General features: G+C 34.0%; 7 protein-coding genes, 3 non-coding genes and 1 pseudogene across 14 annotated transcripts; 9 read left to right on the top strand and 2 right to left on the bottom strand.

Annotated features, from left to right (window-relative positions):
* The first annotated feature begins 4,914 nt into the window (after positions 1-4,914).
* 21ur-14738 lies at positions 4,915-4,935 on the top strand. The gene has a single exon (NR_056501.1).
* Positions 4,936-5,349: 414 nt separating this feature from the next.
* ipla-7 (PNPLA domain-containing protein) lies at positions 5,350-7,937 on the top strand. Its single transcript, NM_001383178.1, has 4 exons — positions 5,350-5,546; positions 6,029-6,344; positions 6,393-7,249; positions 7,295-7,937. Exons 1-4 carry the CDS (start codon positions 5,403-5,405, stop codon positions 7,391-7,393), a joined length of 1,416 nt encoding a protein of 471 aa, NP_001369902.1. The 5' UTR covers positions 5,350-5,402; the 3' UTR covers positions 7,394-7,937.
* A 352-nt stretch (positions 7,938-8,289) lies between these two features.
* T04B2.7 (DUF2780 domain-containing protein) lies at positions 8,290-10,538 on the top strand. The gene is made up of 7 exons (NM_182309.5): positions 8,290-8,338; positions 8,810-8,878; positions 8,929-9,067; positions 9,115-9,372; positions 9,760-9,978; positions 10,023-10,376; positions 10,421-10,538. The coding sequence occupies exons 2-7, from the start codon at positions 8,817-8,819 to the stop codon at positions 10,490-10,492; spliced, it is 1,104 nt and encodes a 367-aa protein (NP_872109.2). The 5' UTR covers positions 8,290-8,338; positions 8,810-8,816; the 3' UTR covers positions 10,493-10,538.
* 21ur-13645 lies at positions 8,958-8,978 on the top strand. Its single transcript, NR_056500.1, has one exon.
* A 339-nt stretch (positions 10,539-10,877) lies between the features above and the next one.
* srv-12 (G_PROTEIN_RECEP_F1_2 domain-containing protein) lies at positions 10,878-13,242 on the top strand (the record flags this gene model as incomplete). Its single annotated transcript, NM_069419.2, has 7 exons — positions 10,878-11,127; positions 11,507-11,626; positions 11,680-11,759; positions 11,818-11,954; positions 11,999-12,122; positions 12,167-12,351; positions 13,104-13,242. 7 exons carry the CDS (start codon positions 10,878-10,880, stop codon positions 13,240-13,242), a joined length of 1,035 nt encoding a protein of 344 aa, NP_501820.2.
* T04B2.9 lies at positions 12,507-12,536 on the top strand. The gene has a single exon (NR_056499.1). It is a non-coding gene; the product is annotated as an Unclassified non-coding RNA T04B2.9 (non-coding RNA).
* A 97-nt stretch (positions 13,243-13,339) lies between the features above and the next one.
* Positions 13,340-13,982, top strand: T04B2.8 (uncharacterized protein). Its single transcript, NM_001028185.4, has 5 exons — positions 13,340-13,458; positions 13,511-13,610; positions 13,658-13,753; positions 13,804-13,854; positions 13,905-13,982. Exons 1-5 carry the CDS (start codon positions 13,413-13,415, stop codon positions 13,945-13,947), a joined length of 336 nt encoding a protein of 111 aa, NP_001023356.1. The 5' UTR covers positions 13,340-13,412; the 3' UTR covers positions 13,948-13,982.
* Positions 13,956-17,120, bottom strand: T04B2.3 (Shieldin complex subunit 1; the record flags this gene model as incomplete). 2 transcript variants are annotated; one of them, NM_001047517.2, is made up of 9 exons in its annotated part: positions 13,956-14,147; positions 14,193-14,267; positions 15,106-15,228; positions 15,273-15,584; positions 15,628-15,780; positions 15,825-15,919; positions 16,352-16,474; positions 16,520-16,630; positions 17,003-17,120. In NM_001047517.2, the coding sequence occupies 9 exons, from the start codon at positions 17,118-17,120 to the stop codon at positions 14,019-14,021; spliced, it is 1,239 nt and encodes a 412-aa protein (NP_001040982.1). The 2 variants fall into 2 exon arrangements, with proteins under 2 accessions (NP_001040982.1, NP_001040983.1); NM_001047518.3 differs by lacking the exons at positions 16,352-16,474; positions 16,520-16,630; positions 17,003-17,120 and having other exon boundaries at positions 14,019-14,147; positions 15,825-15,842.
* A 1,668-nt stretch (positions 17,121-18,788) lies between these two features.
* Positions 18,789-21,347, bottom strand: frk-1 (Fer-related kinase 1). 3 transcript variants are annotated; one of them, NM_001383177.1, is made up of 4 exons: positions 21,280-21,347; positions 19,964-20,295; positions 19,395-19,884; positions 18,789-19,310 (listed from the first exon to the last, which is right to left on the bottom strand). In NM_001383177.1, exons 2-4 carry the CDS (start codon positions 20,263-20,265, stop codon positions 18,930-18,932), a joined length of 1,173 nt encoding a protein of 390 aa, NP_001369901.1. In that variant the 5' UTR covers positions 20,266-20,295; positions 21,280-21,347; the 3' UTR covers positions 18,789-18,929. The 3 variants fall into 3 exon arrangements, 1 of the variants encoding a protein (NP_001369901.1); NR_131592.1 differs by having other exon boundaries at positions 18,930-19,310; positions 21,280-21,345; NR_131593.1 differs by lacking the exon at positions 21,280-21,347 and adding an exon at positions 20,663-20,710 and having other exon boundaries at positions 18,930-19,310.
* A 748-nt stretch (positions 21,348-22,095) lies between these two features.
* On the top strand, positions 22,096-23,398 carry T04B2.1 (annotated as a pseudogene). The gene is made up of 4 exons: positions 22,096-22,224; positions 22,675-22,917; positions 22,963-23,253; positions 23,297-23,398. Coding segments are annotated over exons 1-4 (765 nt in total).
* A 226-nt stretch (positions 23,399-23,624) lies between these two features.
* On the top strand, positions 23,625-24,770 carry dhs-31 (C-factor). The gene is made up of 4 exons (NM_001268528.3): positions 23,625-23,865; positions 23,913-24,155; positions 24,247-24,537; positions 24,583-24,770. The coding sequence occupies exons 1-4, from the start codon at positions 23,737-23,739 to the stop codon at positions 24,682-24,684; spliced, it is 765 nt and encodes a 254-aa protein (NP_001255457.1). The 5' UTR covers positions 23,625-23,736; the 3' UTR covers positions 24,685-24,770.
* Positions 24,771-25,182: the final 412 nt, after the last annotated feature.

Here is a 25,182-nt window from a genome sequence, read left to right as displayed (position 1 = left end):
CATCATCTAATGCTCTCGATTTGTGCAACTGTCTTTGTCTGTCAATACAACCTATTTCTTAAGTGAATAACACCTGTCTCACCTTTTTCTCTCACTCCTCTGTGCCGCCCATATTATGACAGACTTGTTTGGGTGTCGGTGCACCTTTTAAGAGCCCACGATTACATTTTCAAACAGAACGTATGATTTGGAAGGAGATTTGACACGGATTACACACCATTTTGTTGATGGAACAGATTATTATCTAACAGTGAGGTCTTGAGAGTTTTATATTTATCATTACACCCGATAAGGATTATATCTGTTTGTGGGATAAATAATGAAATATGCACATTTTCTGGTCAAAGAAATTAGTATTAATAAACTTCTATTCTATACATTTCTAGGAAAATGAAATGAGCTCAAAAAGTTTTGTGTACATCGAATATTACAAGAAGATTAAAAGATACGTTCAGGGTTAACACCGAAGTAGCAGCCCACAATTTATTGCTCAAAAAACTGAATTAACCTTGGTGCAACCTCGACCAAACTTTGGACATGGTTTATCAAGAATTGGTAATTTATTTGTGAAGGAACCAATGTGGTTTCACCATCACGTGATATCAAAGTGTCTCTTCTTGATTTGATCTCCGGGAAAAATGACAATTTAGACTCTATTAATAGATGTGCAAAGCGTGTAACGCCACATTCTTCCTGGGTGAGCAAGTCCCACACAAACCACAATTTTTGTAGATCAAACCGTGACACCACGTGAACCCCCACTTGACCAACTCTTGTTACCGAACAAATTCTGTCCAATGTTTGCCCCATGTCTAGCCAAAACTAGATCAAAATTTGTTCACTTCGTTTAGAGATTACCTGTTTACGGTCAAACGTTGAAAAGCGAGCGGCTACCCTGTTTGGCTGCAGTATGGCTCTTAAATTTAATAATCACAATTTTTCCATGCGATACGTGAATAACAATGCTGACGCAAGTACAGTAGGTCTTCGAAATGAAATCCTCGCTGAAAAAAGTTTCAGGCACAACTTCCAAAATTTCCAGAAGTCACATTTTGTACATTACAAATAGACAAGGAGGAACTGCAGGATACACGCAATCTTTTTACAATCACGACGCTTCGTCATAGTAGTACGTCAATTGCTTTTTATTAATCTTTCCATTATCAATGAGTTATCAGTTTTTCGAATCCTGTCTAGAGCTTATTCAGATTTATATTATTTTTTACGTATGATTATTGAGAATAAACTTTACAGAACGATACAAAAATATGAATTTGTATAATAGTTTTTGAAAAGAAAAAACACAACTTCAGACACTGTCGATGATTGGAACCTTGTTTTCTTGTTTATTTTTTTAATTAAATTTTCACTGAAAACCCATTCATTTTCTTTTCACGCTCTCTTTCTTTCTCTCTCTACATTTTTCTTCAAATTGACTGGTGCTGAAAAAGATGAAAAGCTCCTAACGTCGTCGTGTTTGGAGCGAAAAAAAGCGGTGCGCCTTTTTCCTTCCTTTTTTCATTTTTCTTTCCATTTTCGGCTCTTCTAGACACACGCAGACATGAAAGCACACGGGGCTCCGCAGAGCAACTCTCTGTCCTCTCATCGATTTTCTTTTCTTTTTTTCCGCTGCCGTTGGCTCCGCGTGTGCTCTTTTTATGGTAGGCACTTGCACTTTTCTCTCATTCTTTGTTTTTTCTTCCACTTTTTCAGTGATCTTTGAAGAAGCTGCATTCATTTCTCAGTAGTGAGTCATTTTGATATTCTAGAAATAGATATGCTTGTCGATTTCATAATGATTTATCAATAAAACGTGATTTTAGTAAATATGAGAAATGAGACTAAAAATACTATAAACATAAAAACGGTGACTAATGTAATATGTATTGAAAAAAACCTCCATATAAATATTCAGAACTGCAATATTATGTTTAGTCGATTTGAATCGCTTCAAACAAAAAAAATTGACTTCATTTTGTAGGATTAGGGTTTCAAAGTAGGCAGGCACGTCTATCGACGTATGACGTACCTGCCTACCGTTTTTTACTCAAGCGTATGCACAGTCTAGATATACGAATTTCTCATTTCCCCAGTCAATTAAGTTATTCGATGTATTTTTAGTAGTTAAGCACGTCAAGACACGAGGCAGGCATTAGTGAACAACTACCGAAAGTCACAAACTGTGACTATTTTATTAAGGTGAAAACTAAAAAATCCGCCTCAAAATTTTCACATTATGCGTCTAGACATTTCATCTGTCATCGTCTATATTTCCAAGACAACGCTTATTCGAAATGTATACTGTAACTCTTTCTTCTTTCTTCTTTTATTTGAGAATTCTATATTGAATTTCTCTGTTTATGTATATCTAATTTCATCTGTCCTCGGCAAAACGGCCTAACTTCATAGCATACTCTTGCAACTTCTTATCAACAATTAGGCATTTTAGCTTTTAAGCAAACTTTTGCAGCTTTTCAGACGACTTTTGCAATTTCTTAGCAGATGTAAAGCTAAATTTCGCTCACAATCCCGTTGGTTTTCGCAACTTCTTAACAGCTTTTTACAAAGTTATATAAATGTTTTTATTGAGTTGCAGGAGTTTGCTATGAAGTTGTGACGTTTTGCCGAGTCATTTATGTACATATAATAACTTCCTTATTGGGTTTCGAAAAACATTATTTCCCAGCTGATTAATTATTGTTATTATTTTTTCGGTTTCAGAATTTTGGTTCTCTGCTACAATCTCTGGGACTCTTAAGGGTTGTCTGGTACATTCAATCAGAAAATAATATATTGAAAAACTAATTTCTAATCAGGTTCTCTTCTACAAATATCAATTTCTGTTAGCCACGTTTTGTAAGTCTGACATTTTCAATGTTCACCTGTTTTTCTTTTTGTTTCTGTTTGAAGTATGTTACTAATTAGTAAAGAGCAATGGGGTATTGTAGGTTTTCGAAGAATATACTTGATAACGTTAACTTCAAATTAAAGCTACTGATAATAATTTAGAAAAAAACTAATATTTTTGTTATGAAATTTTTTCTATAATTTTTATAACTTTATTGCAGTAAAATAATATAATAATTTTTCCTACAATTAGAAAAATTTGGAAAATCAATATAAGCTTCTGAAGGGTTCATCGTTTTTGTGAAAAAAAAAACTGCCGCAGTTTTTTAGGGAGATTTTCAGAAAAAAACTTATATGTATTCTGACTCTATTTCGTACTTTCATGTTTAAATGTTGTGACCCATAATCCGTTAAAACTTCCTCTCTTTCATCTATTCCTCTTTCTCTCATTTTATACTATTTTCATCCAACTCTCTCCAACTCAGTTTCATATTTTATAGTTACATTTTCACACCACAAAAATCTTTATTTTCTATATTTCAAACTACATTTGAAACCACAAATTGATAAGCCATGATATGACTCTCAACTCAACAAAACCCCTAGTAAAAACCACAATTTTCGTACAAATATTTGTCGATTTCTCGCTAGTTTTTAGTGATCTATTTGCATTGAAATTGAGGCAAAAGGTGAGTAACTGAGAGTTTTTTTTAGTTTGCAAGCAAAAACTTATCTATCATCTTATCAACTTTCCATGAATTTTGAGACCTTACATCACTAGATACGGAACAAAATGAAAAAAAAAATGTTTGAAAAGTATGGATGGTTTGTTCTCTTTTTCTCTTGTCGACATCTCAGTTTCTCATAATATTTCGTCCAGTTTCAGACAAAGTAGCCATTGTTCGAGAGAATGTATCGTCATTGATCTCTTCTGTATCATCTGTTACGAGACAAAATAAGATTGATGATGGAGATAGTATTTCCAAAAGTACTACTGTTGAAATGATTAAACAGAGGTTTTTTTTAGTTTTCACTTGACCTTGATTTAGGTGTCAATACAAAACTTATTATAATATAAAATCGAAATTTTTTACTTCAAAAAAATATAATTTTAGTTCCAAATTTGTCGTGTTGAACGTACAGTCAGCAGATTTAAAATTCTGATCGAAACTTTTTGTTGTCTAAGTATCGAATGTCTGTTGGAAGATGTTCTTCAAAAGTTTTGAACTTAAATTTTAAAGCCATGCCATTGCAGATATTACTGCCAAATTCAAATCTTTTGTTCCTCTCCGTTGATTTTTGTAACAACTCCACTCATGCGCCCAGAGTTTTTCAGTCAATTTTTTTCCGTTTCTTATCATTTCTCCGTATTTTTTAATGGTTTCTCCGTATGAGTTTTGATTTTTTGATTGACTTATTCTTGATGAACCCTCTTTCTCTCACATAACTTTTAATTTTTAATTTTTCAACTTTTCAGTTAAGAACGTCTCATATTCTTTTCCGACTTCATCCTCATCTCTCAATTTCCGAAAGCATTTCCCGTCCGTTTTGCACTCAGTTCCTCTTTTCGCATCGACAATTGGTCTGTCTAGTCTGTGTCTTTTATTTATTCATTGTAACTAAGCATTCTCTAGTTGTCTAAACTACTTTTTCGTCTAATCAACACGCTCTAACTTGATCATTTTTTGAGCGCCGCGGCTCCGAGTCTGACCCCATTTTTCTCATCGTTTTCTCGTTTATATGAACTTTTCAAATTTTATATTTATTGGTTTTGGTTGAAATATGACTAGGACTGATAAAAATAATATTTTTGAAATTTTTAAACATTTCCAAAAACCATTATTATAGACGTTATAACTTTTAAGCAATTTAGGATTGTAAGAAAAATAAAATTTTGATGAGTTGTAACACATTTACCAATTGAACATAATACATGTGTTAATTATAAGATAAATTAAATCATTAGAATTCAAAACAAGTCACCACAAAATATTAAACGTCAAAGCAACAAAATATTATTACGATTTCAAAATTACTAAAAAATAACATAAAATTTTTAGACCAAAATGTAAAGTGTTAGGAAATGTGTTTCGCTTTTGAATAAATTTTAAAATTAGCAATGTGTTAGAAAATCAGAAAAAATTGAAACTTCAAACTGATTAATTTTCTTTGTAAGAACTGCAAACTTGTAAAAACTCATTTTTAAGATGCGTCTAGACGGAACAAGATAAGTTGTTATCATTGCCACGTGTATTGATTCGAAACTTTGACCAAAATATTGAGATAAATATTGATAAGAAAACGTTCTTCAAATTGGACTTTGCCATTCACATGAATAATTTCCTGAATGCCCTTATCAAAACGTTATCATTTTTCACCTCCATCGGCTTATTTTTCATGAAGCACTCACAGACACGCACTCAAACAGCTTCTTTTCAATTTTTCGTCGAATTTTCCTCTTTCATTCGTCGTTTCGACCGACATTTTATTTTATTTTTTTAGAAGTCTCTCCCATCTGAAACTTGGGTTCCCGCAATCCGGTGAGCTCCAGCACAATGCCGTCAACTCGTTGTGCTCATCAGATGAGCACAAAGAAGAAAGCGGAGAGAGTGGATAATATGATTGCATTCCTCAAATCGGCAGTTCAGGCACAAAAAGAAAAAGGAGCACAAGCTGAGCAGGCACCGGGAAATGCAATGGTACGGGAACATTCTCTCTTCACAAAAAAACGACCTTTGACCTAGAACAGTTTACAGCTGACACAGACAATTGTTATCAGTGCACACAATTTAATAGCAATCATCAAAGATCCAAATTAATCGATCAAAGAACATTTTGACTAGGAAGAAACTAGGAATTGAATAACTTTTTATTAATGTGCAATTACAGAAGTTTTGATTAAAACAGGCTCTCTATGAAAATTTTCAATTGAAATTTAAATAAGAGTTTAGGAAAAAACTTTAGATTTTGTTGAAAATTGTCAAAAGCAACTTCAAATCCTGGGCATTGATATTGGTTGTACAATTGTGCTTTTTTTTCAACAAATATGACGTATATTCAGCATGTTTCTTGTGTGACCAAACTCTAAAAATGTTTAATCAGTACTGTATTAGTCACATGTGAACTTTAATAATTCCCATAAAGCATTGTGATATCATAGGCCTGAATTATCAATTCACAGATGACATCAAAACTTCTGGAAATATGGTCAGTTCCTCAATCAACAATCACTGAAATGCGCCTTCTTCTGACTTTGGGAGCTGATCCAACACCACTTTTCAAGGATGATTTTGGAGAGAAAACACTGGCAGATCGGATTGACAATGGGAGTGTTTGTGAAGAATGCGCTGTGAAATTTAAATCATTCCTCGAGTTTTCTGGAGTCATTTTTGAGGAGATGTACGAGAGAACACCCATTCAAATAAATCGATCAAAAAAGGTTGATGGAGTTATGGCATTGTGTCTTGATGGTGGAGGAATGAGGGGATTGGTTTCAGGTTAGAATTCTTAAATTCTTATAAATTTCCTATTTAATATAACTTCAGTGGTATGCCTTCTATATGCCTCTCGAAGGCTTCTTGGTGATGAAACACTTCCGAATCTTTTTGATTGGTTTATTGGAACATCAACAGGAAGTATGCTAGCTCTCTCAATGGTCAATAAGATATCAATAAGTGAATGTTTTTTCCAATACTGGGATATGAAAAGTCAAATTTTTCTTCGTGGAAGTACTGTAAAACGACTGCTTGGAGATCAAGTAGCTGTTCAAACTAAGAATATCGATAAAGTATTGGGAGATTGCTTCCCAACTCAAACTCTCCAAGAATGCCCAACTCGTCTCACTATCCCTGCATTGGACATAAGCACAGCTCCAGCAAGACTTCATGTCTTCAGAAATTATTCATTCACAAAACCATTTGGAGCACCGTTGAATGAGGATCAAGATGTTTTATTCAGAGAAGCTGCAAGAGCAAGCAGTGCTGCTCCAACATATTTTGAACCTTTCATATATGGAAACAAAGTGTTGGTTGATGGAAGTTTTGTTGCCAATTATCCACTGAATGTATTATTCAAAGAATATGATAGTTTCTCGAAACATCAACAACCGATCCATCTTGCCGGTGTTCTTTCAATTGGAACTGGTGAACCAGCACTCGCAGAAAGAAAATATAAAAGTGGGAAGAGTATAAGAGCAAAGGCAATGAATATTGGACATCTTTCAACTCTTATTTTGGAACAAGTAGTTGGTCAAGATTTGACAGCTGTAGAGATGGCGCAGGATAGATGTCATGCTCACAATATTCCATTCAATCGATTGAGTCCGAAGGGAATTTCAGTTCGGATTGATCAAATTGATGATTCAAAATTGATGGATATGATATGGACAACACTTATTTATTTGGTAAGTCTTCAAGTTTAATTCCAACTTCCATTTTCAAATTTTCAGACCGAAAACGTCCATGAGATCGACCAACTTGGTGAAATGATCTACAAATTGAAATCGGATCCAACAGAGCGGAAGCGTAGAAGCAATACGGTTCTCTAAATTGAAAAATACAGAAATTGTTTCATTTGAATTTATTCATATTTTGTTTTATTCTAGTCATTCCCACCATCTCTGTCAATGCATGTAAATTAGAAGATTAACACTTTTATTGTGAATAGTTGTTTTATTTCCGTTTCAAGCTGAATACTTTTCTGGCGCATTTTCAATAATTTATAATCATTTTTTGATTTTCTGCGACGTCTAGATGACTTTCCAGTTCCCATTTAAAAACGGGCATTCTCTTCCCAAAAAAGGCACACTTTGCTCCTCTCATTTTATTCGTTTCTAGTCTCATCTTTCACTGAAAATTCATCTAAAGTTTTCTCGGGTTCTTATATCAGTTCCCTTAACACTGTCCACTCATCCTTTCCCATCCCATTTTTATCACTTTTTTTCGTCAGAAACTCGATGTGATTTATTTGGTTTTCCTTGTGTTCCTCCCTGTGAAAATTTAATTTTTCGTTTTTGTGTATTTGTTCCTTGATGAAATATAATTATGCTGATTTTGAAGAAATATTTAAAAAAAAACAATTATTATCTCTTGACTTAGAGTTTAAAGCGAACAGTATGAAAGATTCTAAACAGCTAATTAAAAACATTAATTTTTTGTCATCTGCTAAATTTCCTAATGAGACTTCTCGATCGGGTCGAGATAGATTGCCTTTGAATTTTTTTTTAAACTTTCCCAACACATTTAGGGTTTCATTTACATAGAGCTTCATGCAAGACATGATAAAACTATAGGTAAATGTACTCTTAAAATGTACTCTTAAAAAAATTAAAATAATTCACTGCCAAATTTATTTTTCATGACTTTTTGTTCCATTTTTAATTTCTTATCTCTTGAACTGATCAATTTACATCAAAATAAGCAAAAATCGATTAGTTTCAAATTCAATCAAGAAAGAGTACATTAACTTTCTTCATAATTTACACCGATTCGAAGTAAGTTTGGACACGTTTTCAGAAATCGTTTACTGTAGTTTGCATGCGACGTTCTAGGGTGTTGTGAACAGCCTGGATTGCAATGCCCGAGTTGTTCGCTGGTAAGCTGTAAGCCCTCAAGTGGGACCCGGCATAGACAGAATTTTCTTGGCCTAGGTAGGTGCTGTGGGCTCTTAGATGGCAACAGTCGTGCTTAGATTTTCTAAGCCTTGTCTAAGTGGAGTTTCAAAGATAAACTACGTCAAGATACGGTTTCCACAAAAGATTTTGTTAGGCGTATATCCTATAGGTGCTCATGAAGGTGGACATATTGTTTATTTTTCAATGCAAAGTATGCGTAGGTCTCTTTGGAGGCGAACTATGCCGGAACTTAGGCAAGCAGATATCGTAGAAGCCCTACAGTAGTTGATGTTGCCAAACAACATAATATATCTTCTACTTGATAATTAGAAATGTTTTTAAAAATTTCAGTCAAAATATGGGAAAATCGAAATCGAAGTCAAACAGTCGCTCAATCTCAAAATGGAAGAAGTTCTTCTCGTTAGTAATTGTATTTCCGAATTTCATTTTATATGTTTCCAATTTTTCAGAAATGGTGGTGGTAATGAGAAAACCGCGGTAACTGGTGATTCTCACGAAGATGATAAACCTCCACCAGGAAATCAAAGTCCGAACGACAAATCAAGGGAATCAGTTTTTTCTGGAAATTCAAGATCTAAGAGTTTGATTGTGAGGCACTTACCAGAAAAAGTGAATTATAATTTGTAATATTTTAGAAGCGCCGAGGAATTCGCGAAGAGCAGAAAACAACAGAAGACAAGAATGTTGAGCAACCATCACCAAATCCGAATTCGAAAAGTATTGGAGAGGAGAAGAAAGAGAGAAAAGAGGAGAAGGTGAAGAAAGATGAGAAATTGAAGAAAGATGATGGAGGTGGAGGAGGTGTTGGTGGATCGAAAACTGAAGATGTTCCAGTGAAGATTCCGAAGAAAATAGAAGCTAAGAAGGAAGAACAGGAAGCGAGTGTTTTTGAGGTGAGGAATCTCATATTTTTACACACACAGGAATTATGTTTCTGAGGCTTGTTAGGCTCAGGTTGAAGCGTTGTTGAGTGTTGTTTTTTATTTCGAAATCATTAACAATCCTGGAATCTCCTTCTGGAAATCTCAAAAAAAAAACAAGAAACCAATTTCTCGAGAAATTGGCAACCACTAGGATTTGGGTTCTTTATATATAAAATTTTCCGAATTCCAGCCAAATTTTCAAACAATAGAACTGAGGGATATTACTTAGTTATTTTTTACTGACACGTGATCATCCGGCAATCGCCAGAAGAAACCCAAAACCAATAGGAGTTTAATTGAGTGAAACCAGAACGTACGAAAACTGCTTTGATTTGACTCTAATCTAGAAAATTGAAGGAAGTCGCTGGACCCGCAGCACCTGCACAATCCGGAACTCATGGAATCAAAAACAAAATGCGTTGGAAGATTGATGTTGATGGAGCTGATATCAAAGGAGATCAGAAAATGCCAGAAGTTATTGATAAGCTTGCTGCGTTGAGGAAGAAAAGTAAAATGAAAAAGTGCAAAGTTTTGAAAGCAAATGAGAAGGCGGGAGCTGTTGAGGACGATGAATCGGTTAGCATTTGAAAGTGTACGATTATATAAGTTATTGATTTTAGTGTGAGGATATAATCATCAACAGTGCTCGTGTCCTCCAACTCATCAAGCTTGAATCTCTCATTTCAAAAGAAATCCCAGTGGAAGCCGATCAAGAACTTCTTCGTGGATTCTGTCGTAGTGGAGATCAAGAAGATAAAGCTGAAGTTTTCATTGAAAAAATCACATTAGCGATTTGCAACGCAATTGTTCAGAAGAATGAATTTATTCGCCAAGTAGTAGTTCCAGGAGAATTGAGAATGTTTGCAGTGGATGAGAAGAAGGCTAAGCTTCCTATTATGGCTCTTCTTATGGCTCGTAAGGATCTTCTTTATGTGTCATGGTTGAAACCAAATCGAGATGTTGAGAATACTTTGGTAGTTTTATTATACATCCCTATTCAATCGATATTGTGTTTCAGGATGGCACCTGGTCGGGAATGGCGATGAAAAAGGATTCTGGTGGTTGCCCAGTACGTAGTACTTTGCTTTGAAGAGATCTCAATTACTTTTCTCTCTAAATAAACTGTTTTGAATATAACTTGTTGTTTTTTCAATTTTTATAAAAGTGATATTCATACCTACCTGTTTTTGGTGTATGATATTCCGGGAAACACAGACAAATCGCCAAAGGAAGGCAGGCAGGCATTTGGTATGCATCACCAGGAGACTTAGTTAAGTCCAAAATGACTGAAAAGTGCACATAGTTTAATCATAATGCAAATTTAAAACCCGATATCATTTTTCATCAAGAATTCATCAAAACAGGTGATTTAAGAACAAATATTTGGAAATGAGAAACCCTGTAATTATTTCATGTTGTTGATTTCTCAACATATGCCAAGTTCGGAGCAAAGAATTCCAACTTGAAAGTCTAAAATGACACCTTATTCGGCTCTACCACAGGATTTCTGGAATCTTGAAATGGCTGATGTCAATATTACTAGAACTGTAGAAGACGAGAGACTGGTGAGAAATGTGGAAACTATTCAATTTTGTTTTTTCTGTATTACATTAACAGTTCATTTAACAATCATTTGGGCTTTATTTGATGCACATAGTCGGAAATTTCAAGAGTTGATGAGTTCATTTTTTAAATTATGCCTCTCTACAGCTGGCATAGATATTTGTGAGTTTTTCGCAAAAAGAGCTCTTTTGTTAAAAATACCAAAGCATCGCCAATGGAGAAATTCGATTTTTTGTTTAAAAAACATGGAGCTATGGAGAAACATCATGGTGAAAATTAAAAAAATTTTAAATTAAAAATTGCATTCTGCAACTGAATTTACCAAACTTTTCCTGAACTTTTGACAAATCTATAAATTTTTGAAATGTTTACTTATTATATTTAGTCATGTGAGATTATTAAAACACCCACCGACGATACTTACAGTGTTTTGTTTGAAATATTTGTCTCGAAACAATTTTAAAAGCTTAATCATCATCATATTTCAAAACGGCCAAAGAACAATTGTGTATCTAAAGTTCAGATTGGAATTAATTTTTAGGGACCCTGTTGACCAACTATTTTGGCGCAATGTTTGCCAAATGGGGTTGGTTCGTACCAGTTTATATGTTCTTGGGTAGAGGATATACACATGTTTATTTGTATTTTGCATGGAGCACAGGCGCGTTTTTTTTAAATCAAAACTTTTCATAATTGTGATTATGATAGTTCTAGGAATATGTCAGGCTATGGGAGTTTCAATTTTAGCTGCAAATCGTCTATCAGTCATGCTTTTTCCTACAATATTTCATCTAGTAAGTTATCGATTTCTGTACATTTTTTACAGTAAAAAGACAACCTGTACCTTTTAAGATGTGGAAAGGGTACCGTATCTGGGTAGCTATCTCCATTCAATACATTTTTGGATTGTCAGTTGGTATTTCCACTTTTTTCAATCCAACTCAGCTATTCCGCAACGAACAAAATGGAATTGTGCCAAAGTTTTTGAAGTAAAAAGATTTTTAGATAACACTTTATCGCTATCAAATTTCAGTGTAACAATGACAAACATATTTTTCGTAATTGGTGGTGTGTTTTTATTTGTAAATTGTTTGTTTCTAGTTCTAACCTACTGTTATTTATTTATAGTTCTTCATGAAAGAAATAAGAAAACACCGGTACAATTAGAAAGTGTTTAGATAAACATATAGGTTTAATTTAGCCCCGACCAACGCGACATATATCAAAACGAAAAGAGCTAGCAAGGATGAGAGAAGCAAAACTATTCACCATGAGTACAATTACAGTTTGTGTTCAAATGTCCGTTTTACTACTTTTTATTTTTGGAGGATCTGATATTTTGGGATTTTCTACTGATCAGTTTTATATGGTTTATAATGCATTGAGGTTAGTTTTTTAGAGTTTTCTGAAAAGGTAGGGAGCTTGATTTAACATGCTAGTAATTTGGTTGTAATCATATCAATTCGGTCATATTGAGCAACTTACAAAAAAACCAACAAAGAGTTTATCGTAATTTCGTCAATGTTTTAAAACTTTAAGAGCAGGGGTGAGCGGTAATTCTACAGATTGAACTATTGCGCCACGTTGTTCCCACATTTATTTTAAATTTGTGTCAAAATATAGACAATTCATATGAAAATATATTTTTTAGCTGAAAGATTGGAGAAAATGCTCAAAAATAATTTGAAAGTTGTCAATTAACGATTACTGAATCATCAAATTATTGAGCTTTGTTTTTCGGAAATCGGTAATTTTCAGACCATTTGTGAACACTTTCTCTAAAGTTTCAGCTGAAGTTTTTGAATCAACTGACTATATTTTGACAGAAGTTTGAAATTAATAAATTTGGGAACAACATTTTATAGTATTGTAGGTCATCTATGGTGCCCTTTTATGTAATGCCCTATTTTTCTACACATTTAGAAAATTTTATAAACTCCCATTTTTCGAATTATAGTTTTGAGATTCTTAATCAATTATTTGAATGTGAATGTACTGAATCTTTCTTGAAATCAGTTAAAATTTGATGGAAACTGCAAAAAACTGCACATAGTCGACTAATTGCAGGCTAGTGCATGGCTTCTCCAAAAACAAATAAATTAAATGTTCAAACTTTCGAAAAAATATATTTCTTTCAGTGATCTTTATGCAAGTATAAATCCATATTTACTATGGATATTCTCAGATACTCTTCGACGCTATGTTCTTCAAAGACTCGGTTTTGCGAAACGAGAAATTAACATAACGTCTGTGACACCAATTTTTGTGCTACCTTGATAAAGTTGTGGAACTTATAACAATGTTTTAAAACGTCCACGTACATTGTTATTTTCTCTCACGTTTCCTCAGTATTCTGAATTTAAAAAAATACGAGTTCATTCTTAATTTTTTCTGTTATTTCTCTAAAATTGATCCTGGAGAGATTGTTGTACAAGAAAAAAACAATAATGAGTTTCGTCATATTTGGCCTGGAAGCTTTGAACACATTTTATTGTAAGTTTTATCTTGTATACCTTTGCTTAGAAAATTATTTAATTTTTTTCAGTTAACCTCGTCTTTTTGTGTGGATTTTTGGGATATTTAGTGTTTAATTGTGGTGTTTGTGACACCGCTTCTCCAGCTGAATGCCAGGATCCATATGGATGGTAAGATTTGAAAATTACGGGAGCATTTTTTCGAAGAAATGTTTAAGCGATTCGAATCAAGGTCACTCGCCCAGTCGTGAATCAGTGGGTTTTGATATTAATCCAGCAATGTCTCCAGTTTTTGAAAAAGGAGCAACTGAGAGGTGAAATGATTTAAAAATTCTTTTTTTTTAGTTTCAATTTACTTTTTCAGCAATTTTGATCTTAACATTTTTGATGAGCCAAAAGAGTCCAGTTGGTGGAAGTAAGTTGTAAACTTAAAATAAAATTTGAAAAAAAACCAATTTCTTTCAGTGTAAAAGTGCTTTGTGGTGGAGGTAGCAGTGCATCCCTTTGATTTGTTTTTTTCAATAAATGTTTATTGAAAATGTGTAAAACTTTATTAAACAACGCGTAACCTTTGTTTATCTACATAATTGTGCAGCACTGTCTACCAGGTGCTTGAAGATCCGTAGAAATGACTATCGTATTCTTTCGAATCGCATCTTGAAATTGTTGGAATCGAGATGGTTGTTCAACATCGGAAAGACTCAAATCCTAAAGTTTGGAAATTAATTGAAGGATTGAAACTATTTAACTTACTTCGCACGTGTCAAAGTTATTAACTGTAATATTCAGTCCTTCCAAGAAATCTTCTTCCTCTTCCTCTTCATCCAACTGAAGAAGTATTAAATTTAAAAAAAAATTAATTTAACATCAACTTGAAGAGTTTTATTTTAGATATTGGCACAGGTTTTCCTACATATGAAAACAGTTAAAAAAACGTAGTTTTTTCATTCGACTTTAAATCTGTCTTTTCGAGGTTTGGCGTGTCCAAAGCAAGGGTGTCGGTTTCAAAATCGAAAAAAATCGAAAAATTGTTTGTCAAAACTGAACTATTCAGCTGATAATCTAAATTTATTTTTTATTGTACACCTGGGTGACTGATTGTTCCTTTTCAAAATTTTTTAACTCAAAATACCGACATAAACATTTTTTATGGAACGATTTGAACGCGATTTTTTTTTAGTTTTTTCGATTTTTCGATTTTCCAACTTCCAGCTCAATTTTTGACAACCCTGTCCATTATTTCGATCCAAAACAGCGTGTAATGCAACAGTTAGTCAACCAGACGTACAACAAAGAAAATGTTCTTTCTACCAAAAAATTATTTCGGTCGTGGCAGCTAATTTTTAGATTTTTTCGATTTCCAAAACCGACACCCTTGGTCCAAAGACAAAAAGAGCTAGCGTTGGAGAGACAAATAACCACACTTTGGATGAACATCCGGCTCCTTTACGAGATTTTTTGTTTTTGTTTGCGAGAATACCCTCCTCAACACCCTCCTCAACATTTTACAGATCCACTGTAGTTCCAATCTCGCCATAACATATTTAATTAATTTCATTAAAATAGAGCATTGTCAGGTTCATATTGAAATGATTTTTAAGTTATTGGAAATCTTAAAGTTTGCATCTTTACATTATCTTGTCAAAATTTAAAATTAAACACCTACATATGCTTTCAGTGCATCCTTATCGATTAAATGATTTGTGACTTTTTTCTTTTTTGAATCCAACGTTGCCAAATGAACGTAAGGAGATACATTGTTATCGATTTGTGGATATCCGTATCTTTGCTGAATATTCAGATTTAATTTTAAATCAATAGTCAGATGCTAACCGGTGTGATAGGCCTTCTGAATGTTAAATCCTTCATTTCTTGTTCCAGTGTCTTTTCTGAACAGCCATCTGATATGAAAGTGTGATTCGCAAGTTTTCTCAAGACCATTGATGATGTCATAACATTTCCATTAATTTCTTGATCCAGTTTTTGAAGTTCTTTATTTGATGTTCCAGAAATTGTCTGTGTTAAAGTTTCCATAATTCCAGGAGCTGCAACCTCGTACACCGAAGAACTGAGGTCTTCCGATGTTCTTTCTCCGGTACTCTCGTGTAGAACTCCGTTTTCGTTTACTGCTTTTGCCGTTTCATACTGAAAACGTTAGATGAGCATATTTTCAAACGTAAACACTCACCAAATAATCATCCCACTTCTGAATTTGCTGAGCAGTCAAATCTGGACAAGAGCCACTGAGATCATTATGTTCTACATCTGAATGTTTTTGAAACTCATCACAAGATGAAATGTCCCCATTTGGGTCCGATGGATGTGAGGAGCAGGGGGATGTCTGAAAAACATCTTATGATTTTTAAAAAACTGTATAACACTTACTGAATGTGCGTTGACCATTGAATTTGTTGAATGTTTTGAACGTCTTTTTCGCTTCTTGCGGAGCAAAATGGCTGCAATCGGTGGACCGTTGCCTGCTGTAATGGAACAGAGTTGGAGATTGATAGAGAAAAAGAGAGAAACAGTAGTTTTGAGTTGGCAGTTCCCAGTCTAGAGTCCCCCTTTAGAATGACCGAGGTTATGAGAGAAGAGTCAAGGATTGAGAGAGGTGATAACGGACATGACAACAGAGTATGGAAGAGGAAGAGGTTTAGAGAAAAGACGCGGAGGCGGAAAGGATAAGAAGATGAACATTTAGTACTCTGCTGGAGGGGAAAAGTGAGTGGCAAAAGAGGTTTGTGTAAGAAAGGAGGCATGAGAGGAAGAATCGAACACTGTCAAAAATCACACTTTTATTCATTTTAATCTTCAATCCTGGTTTTTCATTGTTCAAAATTAATATTCGATTGATTAATGAATCTTCATTGTTCCCCTCTAGCCTCGCATAAACTGGACCATATCCAACTTACGATTAATGGTTGTCATATTAGCAGTGTATCCAGGTGGAATACCATTGAAAGGAGCAGGTGTATTCATTGAAATGGACTGTGGTGAAAATGGATTCTGATGAGAGAAATCGTAATAGTTTGGATCTTAAAAAATACGTTTTTCCTCAAAAGTATAAAATACAATATTACCAAATTGTGTTGCTTTTGGAATGTTTTGATTATCAAAATCAGTTGCTGGAAAGCCGAATGCATCTGCTAGCTGCTTCGAACGAGGAACAAATTCAGGAGCACTAATCCATTCTGAAAAATAAATAATAAGATTGTTCAAGTGTTCTTATTATTAGATTTCTTAGCCAGTCTTTAAGAAGTAGGAATTAAAAAGTAGGAATTAAAAAACAGATGTTTCCTATAGTTTTATTTTTCTTAAATATGTGGGAAATCTACAAGCAATTGCAGAAATTAAAAATAGGCATTTAGTATTATACACACAGTTAATTGGCGACATAATGTCTACATCGTGATTTTTTCTTTTTTGACGATGTGTGTATCCCATGCCCATAATGTCAATCTGCGACGTTCCTGGTGGGCACATCGCAAATTAACTGTGAATGCAATGAATGATGATAAGAACAAATTTTCACTAAAACATTTGTTAATTTTCAAAATACTCACTTTCTGGGTCCGGCGTCTGAAAGGGAACAATTTTCAATGGTTCTTGCTCTTTTGAATTATTATTTTGATAATAAGCGGGAGGAGGACGATCAGCCTCCTCGAGAAATACTCTTGACATACTTGAAAATCTAAAAAATAGAGAATATAATCAATGGAAAGAAAAGAAACAGGAACAAAAAACCAGATAAAAAGAGAATAAAATGAGTAGAAAAATAGAATAACAATGAGAGAGCTCTTGGACTACTAATTTGACAGCTCCGAGAGCAAAACAGAGCTAATGGAAACGAGAAAATAGTTGAAAGGAAAAAACAGAAGTAGTAAAATTTATTGTCAACGCGTTCCGAAAAGGCCTATGAAATAAAGAATGCTCTTGAGATCTAGAAAATGAAAGTGCAAGTAAATCATATTGGTTATTGGGATAATTTCACCCGGAGACTTGCAAAAAGAAAGTGGCTTCATTCGAAAAAAAAATCCAATTCAAATTTGAACATAAGACGCAAAATTTTTGAAGAAAAGTTAAACATGAAAAGCAATTTCAAAAACTTTTTAAAAAGTTTTCCAGGCTATGAAATGTTTCAACTTCTTAATTATGTAAATACAAGATAACGTAAATAAAACGCAACCGAAATTTAAAAAATTCGAATATAAAACTGTTGAAGGTAAAACATTTTTTTGATATCAAAAATGTAGCAGCGATTTTTTCAAACACAGAAAATGGCTCCAAAATACGGAGTTTCAAAATGACAATTCTTGATATATATATATTTTTTAAAGATTCATGTTCAAAATTTTGGAAGAAAGATTTAAGACCAGTTAATTCTTCAATTAAAGGATTAAAAAAGTTTGGTTAATTGTCCTTGTCGCAGCAGCCGGAAACAAATTTTAATTCAATGAACAACTCTTTTCACACACATTAAAGTTTCATTTCATGGCTTTCAGCTAGATAAAAAAATTTTCAGTTGTTAGGAAAACAAATTTGGTAGAAAAATTTCATAACTTTAAAACAGTGGAGACTACCTAATTATAGTTATGAGTAAATATTAATTTTGTCAGCCTTACACGTTGGTATGATTAGAGCATTTGGCTATAAATAGGTATTTTCTCCGAAATTTTCATTGGCCGTAAAAGTTTCACAGCTCCATGTTCAAACAGTTCTCAGAAAAATAAACAGAAAAAATAATACGCATTTCCTATCGACTTCAAAAAATATCATTTCAGAAAGATATATCATTCTTTTTGTTTCTCTGTTTTCATGAATAAATAACATGAAAAGAACGGGAAAAGCAGCGAAATGAAATGGAAAACAGATGTTGGATGAAGTGACAAAATTGCACTTGTGACTTGTTTTGCAAAGACGGATTCTAGTATCAAATATCTCAAGTTTCGCAATTTTCCCTTTACTACAGATAACAAGAGAGCTTGAAAAGATGGAAGGATGGAAAGAACACGGAATGTGTTACACATTAGTCAGTCAGTCAGCAAGGAAAAGACATTACTACTGATGAAGCCAGAGGTTGTGTAATCGGCGGTGGACAATGAATGAAAGGAAGAAGAAGTGATTTAGTGCGTGCGGCAAAATCAATTTATAATGTTCCAATGACACCGGATCTAAAGGTTAGATTCAGATCCGAAGAACTAAGGAAAACAACTAGAATGAATCTACACTGATAAACCACACTCAAATAGAAAAGTGAAAATTTGTGAAGGTTTATTTTAGTTTCTTATCTCCAGATAGAAACATGCAATATCCTTGTTTATTACAAATACTGTTACAGAAACTCCATCTACATTTCATTTGAATTTTGAATGTACGAACATTTCAGAAAATAAATTTAAAGTTTATTCCTTCTATCATTCAAAAATTATACACATTTTCACATTCCTCATAAAAAATATTTTTTTTGTACATTGAAAGCAGAACATTCGTCTATTTCTTCGATTCGTAAAACTCTCGGAGCTTCTTGTGGATTGAATCCATAGTTGATCTTTTCTCTGGATTCTTCTGCCAACAGGTTCCAGTTACAACGTCAGCAACAGTTGGATGTGTTCCGTCTGGCATTTTCATTCTGTAGTCGTTGACAACTATCTTGGCACGAGTTTGAATTTTCGTCAATCCTGGATATGGCTCAGCTCCATCAGAATAAATCTCCCAAACGAGAACTCCGAATGTCCAGATATCAGTCTTATGAGTGTACACTTTCTCCTGCATTGTCTCTGGTGCCAACCACTTAATGGGAACCTTTTCAAGGGTTTCATCCTTAATCTCATCCTTGTTATCCGACATTCCGAAATCAGAGATTTTCAGCTCCTGAAATACAGGAAAATCATAAGAAAAATCAAATTGAGGATGCGAAATTTTCAATGAAAGGAAAATTATCTGGAAATTGCTTACATTTTTCGCTGACAAAAGGCAATTTCTAGCAGCGATGTCACGGTGAATGCACTTAGATCTCTCCAAGTATGCGATTCCGTCGGCAGCTTCAGTCGTGAATCTCAGTTTTTCAATCAAAGATACTTTGTTCTTCTTCAAATGACTCAACAATGAACCATTTGGACAATATTCCATCACAATCATCAATGGATGTTCATGAATTGCCACTCCAATCAATTTCACCACATGCTTGTGCTGATATTTTCTCATCAAACGAGCTTCCTTCATGAAACGGAGCCGAGCTTCACGTGTTGCTTCGGCACGCATTGTCTTCACAGCGACTTCCTGTTTTCCACCTTGATCAAGCTCAGCGATAAAAACATCACCAAATGCACCTTCGCCGAGTTTCTTGTTTGCAACGATGCTGTCATGATTGATAAGCCAAGGGGATCGCTCCATTGGACGGCGGATCTTTGCTCCAGAAGCAGCTGAGATGGGAGTTTTGGTGGTCCTAAAAATCTTGGATTGACAGAAGTTAGATATACGGGGGTTTGGTACAATTGTTAGCATTTACTTCAAAAATAACTTACATGTGCCAATTGATAAGTTCTGAAATTGTGCTCTCTTGATGAGTGTGCTCAAAGTAGAACTTATTGCTTGTCGGGTCCATATTGAGCATGAAGTGGCGGCACAACTCATCGGTTACCCTCACAGACATCGCCAACACAACTTTTCCTGGCATTTGCTCAGTCTTCCGAACAAGAAAATCGCCTTCTCGCTTCAAGAATCCTTCCGCATCCTGACGTGGTACCATTCCGTGATAATATTCAGCACTGCGGATGTCGTCAGTCACCGATGCATCGTTGTTTGACGATTTTTCGACGGTTCCCATTTGTGATGATTGATTTTTATTTTTTTTAGTCTGAAAACACAACGAGATGTTGGTAATAAAGTTCAGAGTTCATTTATCTTTCCACGTTTATATAAAATTTTGAAGTTCACCGCTTATAACAACTGGAAAGTTGTTCATTTCCCGTGAATTACTTGTTTTTTATGTTTTCACATTTTAACATTGACGTGTTTGTTTCTCTTTCAAATTCAAAACTGTATCATAGAATAAGATTGCAAGGAAAAATCCAGAATTAAGTTTTCTGATGTAACGAGTAATAACCAACATTTGTGCTCAAAAAACTTGAAGCTGTTTAAACCAATTATATTTCAAAATGGTTGCTTAGTGCGTTATTTTTTCAATTTTCAAAAACCACACCAAAGTATAAATAGAAACTCACTGCCATAGCAAATAATGAATGATCGATAGAACAGTTGTTCTTCTTGATGAATTCGAATTCAAAATAATTTTTTCGAAGAGATATTGTACACTTCCACGTTGCCATTTTTCGGATTGTGGCAGTTCACGTTAATTTGAAATTTGCATTTTTTTTTTCTGAGGATGATTTTTCCTTCCACGTCAAGTTCAAATTCCGCTACCAAATTTAATTCGTTTAAATTATATAATATTCAGGAAAAAAAATTTAAGGCTGAAAAATAACCAGGTTTCTGACTAGTTTTCCGTCTTAATGAGCTTCAGAAATTTTTTATAGGTGGAGTAGAGTCATTTTCGCATTTTGATTTAAAATGTGGGAAATTAATCGACCGTAGTAACCGATTATAAATGTAAAAGGCTAATAAAATTTTCATACATTTTTTTTATGATTTTTTAAAATTTTATGAAAATAATTGACTCTATTTCTCACTTAAATGGTTTTAGTGGATTTGTACATATCAGAATAGTTTGGAACTATTCAAAAGAAACTCCATGTATTCAAACTGCAGTTTTTCGCCGAATTGATTTTTGTTATCACCTAAATTGTTATGTGCATTCTAACTATCTCTGATTATGACTCACTCTGATTATCTGATATTTCTCTTTCACATTATATTTGAATCAGTTGCAGTGTTGAACGACAATTGCCCTGAAGGAAAGATTTAATTTAATATCCTTCAAGGTTATTTAAAACAGTTCAAGGAAATAAGTGAGATAATCAACTAGATCAATATTCAAAAAAACTATTTAATTAATTAATTTATTTATTTACGCTCGCGAGGAGACGTGGAAAAAGTTGAAGAAAAAAGAAATATGTACACATACAATAGATCATAAATACAATACACTGAATAAGAGGGATAGAAACAAGTAGAATAAATAGGAACGAAAGTTTGTTAACAGGACAGTTAGGTCAGGCGGGAGGAAATAATGTTATGTGGGTAGTTCATGTTGCAATCATCAGTTGTCAGACATCTCGTTATTCAAGATCTGATATATGTTTTAGAAACTTGGGGTTACTCAGCGTACGGTTTACAATAAAATGCTTTCTAGTTTTAGTTTTACATCTGCTCCATGAGACTTTCTTTTTGGAACGAGTTCGTGTGTTTTCAGAATATGTAAAAAATTGAGGTACGTTGAGATCTAGTTTACCATTAATCATCTTCATAATAGTTTTTCTGTCATTTATGTGTTGATTTTAATTTGGTCATCATTTTAGGTATGATTTCTCGAAATAAGGATTTAGTGGCACAATGGAAACAAAAGTTGATGCAGTTACAACAAGACAGCGAGCATGTTATCAACCAAATGGATTTGGAAAATCAAAATCACAAAAACAAGTAAATTTATCATTGTTTTGCAGCGAATTTGACTCAGTTTTTTTCAATAATTTTTTCAATGGCTCCAAAAACTGTTTTTATCACCGGAGCCAACCGTGGAATCGGACTGGGAATTGTTCGCGAACTTTTAAAAATTCCTGAAATCGAAACAGTTATTGCTGGAGTTAGAAACCTTGAAGCTGCAAAGGTGAGTATAAAGCTATTTCCTCTATTAGTCTTGCACGCAAGACTAATTTTCGATTGACCCGTAGGAGTGCAAGACTAATAGAGACTGCAAGACTATTAGAGGCTGCAAGACTAATTTTCGATAATCCAATAGCTTTTTAAAATTGGCCATTTATCGTCAAAAATTTGGCTTGAAACAGTCTAAATCGTGCAAAATACTTTTCTATTGTTTTATCAATTATTTTAACACTTTAAAATTTAATTTAGCTAAAAAATGGCGAAAGTTTTGAAGTTTTCACAAAATACTGCTGGTCTGGCAAGAATAGGGGTGGAAGACTATTACCGTATTTCCTCTATTAGTCTTGCATGCAATACTAATAGAGGCTGCAAAACTAATTTTCGATTGGTCCGTAGGGTGCAAGACTAATAGAAGAAATACGGTATTTTTAATTGATTAATAATAAAAGTTTAGGAACTTCAAGAGCTTGCTTAAAGTGACTCCAGACTTCAATTAATCTCCGTTGATGTTTCCAACGATGAAAGTTTAGCTAACTCGGTGAAACAAGTTCAAATTCTCGTGGGGGATCACGGACTCAATTTGCTTATTAACAACGCTGGAGTTATTGAGGTTTACCATACAAAAGATGCTCCAAAAAGGGCTCCAATTTTGAGATGCATCGATGTGAATGCAGTCAGTGCACTGTTGGCTTCTCAGGCAATAATTGATTTGTTCAAAATTAGAGTAACTTTCGAATTTCAGCATTTCCTTCCACTTCTTCAAAAAGCAGCTGCATTGACTCAAGGAGATGAACTTTCAGCTAATCGAGCTGCTATTATAAATATTGGATCAGACTGTTCTTCACAAACTTTGAATGTTACTGGCTTCTGCAATGAGGCTCTCGTTGCATACAAAATGAGCAACGTCGCAATGCTCTGTTTCGCTCGTTCACTTGTTGCTGACTTCAAGACGTTGAATATTCCTGTTCTTGTCACAACAATCCATCCAGGATGGGTACTTACTGACATGGGAGGACCCAATGCGGATATTACGGTTTGAATAATATTACAGTTTTTTTAAAGATAGTTATTTTTAGGTTGAAGAATCTGCATCAAAGATTGTTAATAGCATCAGTCACCTAAATTCTACTCATAATGGAGGACTCTTCGATCGTCAGCTTACTGCAATGCCATTTTAATTCTTCAAGAGAAAGCAATAACATTTTGACTTCCTTTTCAATCCTTTCTGAAATTATTTTTTTAACTAATAGTAACAGCCATGAAAAATTATTTTGAAAATATTTAGCGAATTGAAAATGTTTTGATCTTTTACTTTTTTGAGAAAATAAGAAGAACAAACTGATCACATGTGGTCTGTGACAAAAAGAAAATAGTGTGAAAGATTTGAGACACAAAGACGACAGTGAAGGAGAATGTTGATTGTTTGTACATTCAATTAAAATACCATTGATTACTTTTCTGTATTTAAGTTTCACTGCGAGAAATAATACTTTCACTAATTTATTTTTTTTTTTGAATGGCTCCGAAGACTGTTTTCATCACTGGAGCCAATCGAGGAATTGGTTTGGGAATTGTGCGCAAACTTTTGAAAGTTTCCGAAATTGAAGTAATAATTGCTGGAGCTAGAAACCTCGAGGCAGCTAATGTAATATTTTCATAAATTCCTTAACGATTTAAAATTCGATTTTTGAGGAACTCCGAGAACTTGCTAAAGCTGATAACCGACTTCATGCAATTACTGTAGACGTGGCAAATGATGAGAGATTGGCAAACTCCGTGAAACAAGTTGAAAGTCTCGTCGGGGACCGTGGACTCAATTTACTTATCAATAATGCTGGTTGCTATGAGTTATACGAAACGACGGATTCTCCCAGTAGAAAGGCATCTTTGAAGTGTTTCGATGTAAATGCTGTTGGCTCTTTGATGGCTTCTCAGGTATGACAGTGATTGTTTCTTTAAAAATATCAGTTTGAAAATGAACACCAAAAAATATAATAAAAAATTATTTCTAATCAAATAATTTTAGTTATTCCTTCCTCTTCTCAAAAAAGCAGCTGCTCACACTCACATAACCGGACTTTCGGCTAGTCGCGCTGCAATTCTGAACATTGGATCCGATTGCTCTTCTCAGTTTTTGAATGGTACACCTACTGTAAACGACGTTTCAATTGCCTACAAAATGAGCAAAGTGGCAATGCTTAGTTTCGCCAGGTCACTTGCTTCTGACTTCAGAACTCTGAACATTCCTGTTTTAATTGCAACTATTCATCCAGGTTGGGTGCTCACTGAAATGGGAGGTTCAGATGCAGAAATAACGGTTAAAAATATTTGAAACTGTCCTCTCTCATTTTAATTTTTGTAGGTGGAGGAGTCGGCAACGGATATTGTGGATAGCATTGAACGACTGAATACTTCACATCAAGGAGGTTTATTTGAACGAAAACTCACACCTATGCCATTTTAATTTTAGATATTAAGTTCTTTAAAAAATTATTCTTGTTCTTGTCACGAAGCTTTCTATGAATTAACTTTAATATACGAGACCTATTTCATTCGACAGTTTATGGTTAACGACTTCTTATAAATTTTCAGCTGCCAAACTCCAGAACCAAGCTCAGGTCGAGCTCTCAAAAGTTGCGAAAATGTCACTGTAACAAAGCACTAAAAGGTCAATTTTCAAAACTCAATTCGGAAGCTCATATCTCCGCGGAAACATTTTTTATTAAAAAATTATTAAGAAGCAGGTTGTTGATTTTTTTGAAAAGAACAAGTTTGTTGTTGAAAGTTTTTTTACCAAAAAAATTATTGTTTGAGATAAAAGCACGTTTAAAAGCAACTGTGACTGTTTTTAAATGCTATTAACTTGAAAAAAAAACATTTTTCGGTTGAAAACTTTCAACTACAAACTTGTTCTTGACAATAAGATCAACAGCTTTTCAGTTGACGACTTTTTTATTAAAAC

Source organism: Caenorhabditis elegans, chromosome IV, assembly GCF_000002985.6.
Source record: "Caenorhabditis elegans chromosome IV".
In the NCBI taxonomy this organism is placed as follows: domain Eukaryota; kingdom Metazoa; phylum Nematoda; class Chromadorea; order Rhabditida; family Rhabditidae; genus Caenorhabditis; species Caenorhabditis elegans.
This window is presented reverse-complemented; position numbering and strand designations above follow the sequence as displayed.

Excerpts from the sequence above, each read along its gene's own strand:
- dhs-31 (NM_001268528.3), top strand. The coding sequence starts at position 23,737 with ATGGCTCCGAAGACTGTTTTCATCACTGGAGCCAATCGAGGAATTGGT. Across the intron at positions 24,156-24,246 it reads GCTCTTTGATGGCTTCTCAG|TTATTCCTTCCTCTTCTCAA; the intron begins GTATGACAGTGA and ends AAATAATTTTAG. Across the intron at positions 24,538-24,582 it reads GTTCAGATGCAGAAATAACG|GTGGAGGAGTCGGCAACGGA; the intron begins GTTAAAAATATT and ends TAATTTTTGTAG.
- T04B2.8 (NM_001028185.4), top strand. The coding sequence starts at position 13,413 with ATGAGTTTCGTCATATTTGGCCTGGAAGCTTTGAACACATTTTATT. Across the intron at positions 13,459-13,510 it reads AGCTTTGAACACATTTTATT|TTAACCTCGTCTTTTTGTGT; the intron begins GTAAGTTTTATC and ends AATTTTTTTCAG. Across the intron at positions 13,855-13,904 it reads AAAGAGTCCAGTTGGTGGAA|TGTAAAAGTGCTTTGTGGTG; the intron begins GTAAGTTGTAAA and ends AATTTCTTTCAG.
- T04B2.7 (NM_182309.5), top strand. The coding sequence starts at position 8,817 with ATGGGAAAATCGAAATCGAAGTCAAACAGTCGCTCAATCTCAAAATGG. Across the intron at positions 8,879-8,928 it reads AAATGGAAGAAGTTCTTCTC|AAATGGTGGTGGTAATGAGA; the intron begins GTTAGTAATTGT and ends CCAATTTTTCAG. Across the intron at positions 9,979-10,022 it reads CTGTTGAGGACGATGAATCG|TGTGAGGATATAATCATCAA; the intron begins GTTAGCATTTGA and ends TATTGATTTTAG.
- ipla-7 (NM_001383178.1), top strand. The coding sequence starts at position 5,403 with ATGCCGTCAACTCGTTGTGCTCATCAGATGAGCACAAAGAAGAAAGCG. Across the intron at positions 5,547-6,028 it reads AGGCACCGGGAAATGCAATG|ATGACATCAAAACTTCTGGA; the intron begins GTACGGGAACAT and ends ATCAATTCACAG. Across the intron at positions 7,250-7,294 it reads GGACAACACTTATTTATTTG|ACCGAAAACGTCCATGAGAT; the intron begins GTAAGTCTTCAA and ends TCAAATTTTCAG.
- frk-1 (NM_001383177.1), bottom strand. The coding sequence starts at position 20,265 with ATGGGAACCGTCGAAAAATCGTCAAACAACGATGCATCGGTGACTGAC. Across the intron at positions 19,885-19,963 it reads GAACTTATCAATTGGCACAT|GACCACCAAAACTCCCATCT; the intron begins GTAAGTTATTTT and ends CAAGATTTTTAG. Across the intron at positions 19,311-19,394 it reads GCCTTTTGTCAGCGAAAAAT|GAGCTGAAAATCTCTGATTT; the intron begins GTAAGCAATTTC and ends CCTGTATTTCAG.